This window comes from Sinocyclocheilus rhinocerous, unplaced genomic scaffold (genome assembly GCF_001515625.1).
Source record: "Sinocyclocheilus rhinocerous isolate Xijiao unplaced genomic scaffold, SAMN03320098_v1.1 scaffold1016, whole genome shotgun sequence".
NCBI lineage: Eukaryota > Metazoa > Chordata > Actinopteri > Cypriniformes > Cyprinidae > Sinocyclocheilus > Sinocyclocheilus rhinocerous.
The window spans coordinates 172,014-178,721 of NW_015646359.1; the positions used below are offsets into that span (position 1 = coordinate 172,014).

The window sequence follows — 6,708 nt, forward strand, 5'->3', positions numbered from 1 at the left end:
TTACAGTTTTTTTCAATTGCTTACACACTAAAATTAAAACTTTCCCACAATTACCAAAACCTTACACTCAAGGAGCAAAACACCGGCCTAGGTTTGCACAACTGTAAGCACATTGTCAGCTTCCCACTTTTTGCAAAACATTACACACAGTGATTTGCAAAACACTAAACACACTTGTATGCATTTGACACAGAAATTTATCATGATGTCATTTCCTTGCAATTTCAAAGCAAAGGCTTTCAAATGAACACACCCATGAACCAATTGGTTAAACACAGCCACCAGGTGTGCACACACACTGGTGCTTAATTGTAGACACACCAATCAGGTTTAAGCACTATAAGAAGGCAACAGGTAAGTTCACCTGTCTTCAACAAAAATGGACGGTGTCAGAGGAAGAGGGAGAGTGCGGATGAGAGGGGGAATCCGGAGACAACAAGGAAGAGGAAGAGGAAGAGGGAGAGGAAGACCTGGAGGAGGGGTAGGACATGCACAAAGAAGAAGACAACCAAATCTGTGTAACGAAATTCGCTTTTGGAATGCTACAATTGTGGACCATGTAATAAACCACGGACTAACACTGAGGGAGGCTGGACTGAGAGTACAGCCTAACCTAAGCAGGTACACGGTGGCATCAATAGTTCGGACATTTCGTCAAGAGCACAGGTGAGAAACTTATCTTCTGTCAACAGAAAATCCATAGCTTACTGCATGTACTATATCAACAGTTTTGGTATCTATTCGTGTATCATTTTACAGTAAGCTACATGTATTTTGTTTGGCCAACATAGGATTGAACGTCGAGAACACCAAGGAGGGAGGGGCCCCATATTCACACAGGAGCAAGAGAGAGAGATCAGAAACCTCGTTTTGGCCAATAATGCAATCAGACTAGAGACATTCAAGCCCATATTGTCAATGATCACCCAATTTTCAATAATGTCCATCAGGTCTCTCTGTCAACAATAGCCCGTATCCTTAAAAAACATCAAGTTCTGATGAAACAACTGTATAAAGTGCCATTTGAAAGAAATTCAGACAGGGCGAAAGTCCTGCGAAGTGAATATGTGATGGTACGGTTTGTTCCCTGACTGTAGTATTGTGTACTGCACACATAACCTTTTTACTGTACATGTAATTTTACTGTATAGCAGACCTACCAAAGGGACCAGATGCAATACATTGTCGTCTGGGACAGTGTAGCTTTCCATCATTCTGCTTTGGTCCAAAACTGGTTTCATCAACACACACAATTTACAGTTCAATACCTTCCACCATACTCCCCCTTCCTAAACCCCATCGAGGAGTTCTTCTCAGCATGGAGGTGGAAGGTTTATGATCTCGGGCCCTATGTCCAGATGGCTCTCATTCAAGCCATGGAGGAATGGATTCGTCACTCCAAAAGATTCTTCCCACGTTGCCTTGCAAATGAAAATATAGCCTGTGATGTTGACGAGGCCCTGTGGCTAGATCCAGCTAGGCGGAGAGATGTTTAGGTTTTTATTTTTATTTTTTTATTCGGTACTGAACTGGATATGTAATTTATGTTACAGTATTACTGTAAGCTTACAGTACAATGGTACCTTCAGTAATACTGTATGAAAACTGGAAAATGTTTTGTTATGAATGTTTTGTTGAAATGAATGGTATTGACTGACTTGAGTACATGAAAAGAAATAAATATTTTCATTAGTCTGCACAATTGGTGTCGTGGTGTTGGTGAATTTATTTTTACACTTTCTCTGTGTAAATGGTAAAAGTGTTTTAGGTTGAGCACAGGAGTGTTTAACTGATTCAAACAGAATCAGACCATATGATGGTTGTGTTTATGTTATGACAACAAAATAAGGTTTTTATAAGACATTGTATAGTTTTGACAAAAGTGTTCCATTTTGCAAATTATCTGAGGTGTTGTGCTACTTTGGTGTAGTGTTGTGCTAATTGTGTGAAGGGGTTTGAAAAACCGGGCCCTGTTTTCAAAATTGTGCTTAAGCAATTGAAAAAAACTGTAAACAAACATGATCAAAAAAAAAAAAAAAAGGCAATTGGCTATTTAACTTAAAGGCCAGAGTTTTATTCCTACTTTCACAAGATTAAGCATTATGCTTTCTCTCATTGAGTTTCCTTTCATTAGTTCTGTCTCTGAAATGAAAGGACCAGCATATTTTATGTTTTGGATGCTGGTCATCAGCATTGGATGCTGGTGCTCTTTTGTCTCAGCCAAGCTTCTTAACCATCATAACCAACAAGACTACCTTGATTAACCAGAAATACAATTCTAGTCTATCCATAGACCAGCCAAACCAGCACTAACCAGCAATGAGAATTCTTTCTAGTTTTATATGGTCTAAAAAGCAGGGGCACTGTAAACATATTATTGGTCTATTCTGTAATGATTGTAACGAAAGTTTGTTGTTTTCAATAGAGAAAATATGAATGAGGGATGACCACAAAATAAGCAGAAGTGATAATGGGGCCAGGCACCAAACTGGGTCATATTAGTCAATCTCAATATGACTTGCATTTCATCATAATTAGGCTCACAATGAGGGGGAAATTGACTCGGTTAATGTTTGAATAACTCTTTTTCTTCAGTGAAATATGATCGATCCAATGTTCAGCTCCTTTTAAAATAGATAAATGCATGTCAATGTGTATTTGAGAATGTGTTCAATATACATAAATTTCTGGAGTCTTTGGAGGTTTTTCCAAAACCATTCTTATTATAGGCAACAAGAGAAGTAGTGTTATTTTAGTATTATTTATATGCTATTTTATTATTTTGAATGAGATTTTATTTTATATTTTCAGTGTTTGATTTTTTATTTTTTATTTATAGTAACTTTTGTCATGTTTTTATTTTTATATGTATATTTAGCTTTATTGTTATTTCAGTTTGACTTCAGATTATTTTATTTTAGTTAGTTTCCAAGGCAACATTTGTTATATCCATTTGGTTTTCATCTAATATTTATGTTTTATTTTATTTCAGCATTATTTCAATTAATGAAAATTATTTTAGTTTCAGTTTTAAGTAAGGCTGTAGAGAAGAACACCTTTCAGAGGTCTTCAAGGTCTTCACCGTAGTTGTAAACCAATATTTTAGTTGTGTTGTGTATATGGTAAATTGTTGTTAAATGGGTTGTTTGTGGTGTTCAGTGTGTGATGGTATAGGCACCGGCAGTCTTCAAACAGCTCAAACTGTAGATTCCAGCAACATTGATAAGTTTGTCAATTGCACCAAGATCAATGGCAACCTCATCTTCCTCATCACAGGCATCAAAGGGTGAGTCCAGTCTATTTATCTACTGTATGCATGGCCTATAGATCCTTCAGACTTAAAGCTTTGTCTGCACTTTTAAAGAGCCTTTTTCACACTAAAGTTCAAAGATTGTCAATTTTCCCTAAATACAGTGGCATGCGAACATTTGGGAACCCCTTGCAGAATCTGTAAAAATGTGAATGATTTTAACAAAATAAGAGAGATCATACAAAATACATGTTATTTTTTATTTAGTGCTGTCCTGAGTAAGATATATACACAAGAAAAAAAAAAGCATATTAAAACAGCCCCATTCAAAAGTTTGGGAACCCTTGGTTCTTAATACTGTGTGTAGTTACCTGGATGATGAAAAGGTTCAAACATTCACTGATGCTGGGGAAGCATGACCTGATCATCAGGTTCCTTAGGGGGGCGAGAAGGCTAAATCCTCGACGGCCCCCCTCTATACCCTTTTGGGACCTGTCTCTAGTGCTCAGAGCACTACAGCAGGACCCATTTGAGCCTTTGCAGACAGTCGAGCTGAAGTTTCTATCAATGAAAACTCTGCTTCTGCTTGCATTGGCCTCCATCAAGAAGGTAGGGGACCTGCACGCATTTTCGGTTGACGATTCGGACGCTCTGCCACGTCTGGCTGCCGAGGGGACGGAGGAGCTCGACAGGGTCTACGATATGGACTCTCTGGAGTGGTTTTAGCAAGCCGACCCGAAGCCGGGGCCTCTCATTGCTTCTACCCGTTTGAGTTGAGAACACAGGGGGATACCGGCTCCACACGAAGGCTATAGAATCTAGTGAACGTGTTGGGGGTCGCCCAGCCCGCAGCTCTACAAATATCTGCCAGCGAGGCACCACGAGCCAGCACCCAGGAGGATGTAACACTTCTAGTAGAGTGAGCTCGCAACCTGAACGGGCAGGGCACACCCTGTGCCTGATACGGCAGGGTGATGGCGTCCATTATCGATGATCAGGTCATGCTTCCCCACTGACTTCCCTTCCATGGGGTCGTGGTTGGCAGCAATCGCAGCCACATAGACTTTAAGGGTGGAGGGAGACAGCCTTCGCTCCAACCCCTGCTGCAGAAAGGACAGCACGACCCTGATCAGACATTTCTGGGGGTCTTCTCAGTGAGAAGAGCACCATTCGACGAACAGGTTCCACTTCAAGGCGTGAGCGTGTCTCGTAGACGGTGCTCTCGCCGAAGTGATGGTGTCAACACTTGCGAAGGCCCCGCAGCAAGCTGTGTGCCAATGTGTCCGTGCCGAGTGTTCCCTCGGTCAGGGAGTAGAACAACTGGCAGTGAGAGGTTTCTGGAGAGGCAAACAGGTCTACCTGAGTGGCTCCGAAACGACTCCAAATCAGCTGGACCGTCTGGGGATGGAGTCTCCATTCTCCCGGGAGCGCAGCTCGTGACAGCTCGTTGGCTGCCCAGCTGTGCAGACCAGGAATGTGAATGGCACGAAGCGACCTCAGATGCTTCTGACTCCAGAGGAGGAGGTGACGGGCAAGTTGCGACATGCGACGGCAGCGTAGACCAGGGGTTTTCCACCTTTTAGGACATGCGCCCCTCCAAGTTTGTCTAATTTCACTCGCGCCCCCCCGCACCGAATTACTTTATTAACATTAACATAAAAGCAAATATCCATTAAAGTTATTAAAGCAACAAAAAATGTTTCTTTTGCTCTTTTTGATTAACATTATTTACATAAGAAATGCACGGATCCGTTACATTTGATATTTTCTTTACTTTTTACGTTCACTTAAAACAACCGACTGTGCTTACAAGGATACTTGTCAAGACAGCCATTGGTATTCACCTGCTGTCTGAGAAGTCTATCTGTTTGTGCACTTCAGGTGTGTGAGTGGTGCACATAGAAACGCTCTATCACAGTGCGTGAGTACCGCATTGAGATGTCTTGGGCTTAAATAGCTTAAAATTACATTAATGTTTAAACTGACAAGACTTAAAACACGTGAGAATGAAAAACTTTCTCGAGGAAGCAGCACTGGCCTGATCGTTTTGGGGGACTAAGGTGACAGATAGGGGGGCTGAAACCCACCTAAAAAGGGTTTAGAACCGCCCCTGGTATAGCGTGCGTAATAATACTGAAACTTAAATATATAACCAGTTTACCTGATTGAATGTGATGGCTGAGCCTGTTTCTGCGATAACAACATGCCAGTCTGTGGTTGGATTTCCGACACGGCTAATCGTAAATCATCTTACACTGTCAATAAGCGTGACCAGGGTTGCCAGGTTTTCACAACAAAACCCGCCTAATTGCTACTCAAAACTAGCTCAAAACTACAAAACGCGGCAACAGTGTTAAAGTAGCCCAATTCTTGACCTACACTGAGCATGACTGATACTCGAGCCAACTCTGCTCTAACTGTCGACTAGCAGTGGGAGTCAGATTGCCCCCTAGTGGATGGCTAAAGATTTGTTAACTCATATTCATAAATCCTCAAGGGAACGTCTCTGAATTAACTGCGCACCCCACAGGTTGAAAACCCCTGGCGTAGACCACCTTGTCGGTTGATGTACGCAACGGTCGCAGTGTTGTCCGTGCGGACCAGCACGCGCTTGCCTCATAAGCACATCTTGAGACGGCTCAAGGCTAAGGCTAGGCGTACTGCCAGCAACTCTAGGCAATAGATGCGCCAGTGCAGTTGAGGGCCCATCCAAACCCCCGACACTGCAAGCCCGTTGAACGTGGCCCCCCAGCCGGTGGTGGTGGCATCTGTGTAAACCACTGCATGCCTGGAGACCTGTCCCAGGGGCACTCCTGCCCGGAGAAACGAAGGCGCGAGCGCTCGGAGCGCGAGATCAGTTGCGGTTCGGCGCTTTTTTCGAACTTCTGGATCGTGATCACCCTTGTGCAGGTCCCTCAGTGCTTTAGCCTGAAGAACCTGCAGTAATGCCGTAGCATGTAAGGCGGAGGCAGCTTCTCCACAGGCCGTATAAGCATCGCCGGACAGACCAGACGAGTACCTACAGACCTGGGAGGGGAGGCCCGGTTCGCCCTGGCGGGTGGAGGCGGTATTAGGACACAACTGCATCTCAACTGACCGCTCCACCGGTGGGACCTCCGTATACCCCCTAGCTGCACCACCGTCGAGAGTGGTGAGGGAGGAGGAGTTAGCAGATTGGTATCCGGCAGAAAAAGGTGCCATCCACAACCTGGTAAGGCCCTCATGCACCTCCGGGAAGAATGGCACCGGGGCGGTGCGCGGACCACCCCGAAGAACCAATCATCCAACCTTGAGGGCTTGGGACACGGTGGAGGTCTCCACTCGAGCCCTACCCTCACAGCGGCCCGGGAAAGCATAGCCGTTATTTCCGGATCAGATTCAGGCATTGCTGCAGTCCCAGAGGGCAGCAGCGCAGCCGAATCCTCCTCTCCAGAAAGCTCCGGATCAACCTCCGATGC

General features: G+C 44.1%; 1 protein-coding gene across 1 annotated transcript in view; it reads left to right on the forward strand.

Moving 5' to 3' along the window:
* Positions 1-6,708, forward strand: part of LOC107707608 (receptor tyrosine-protein kinase erbB-4-like) — a 229,271-nt gene that overhangs the window by 157,836 nt on the left and 64,727 nt on the right. The window contains exon 9 of the mRNA XM_016511687.1: positions 3,160-3,286. Coding sequence (XP_016367173.1) covers positions 3,160-3,286 — 127 coding nt within the window. The remainder of the gene's footprint in view (positions 1-3,159; positions 3,287-6,708) is intronic.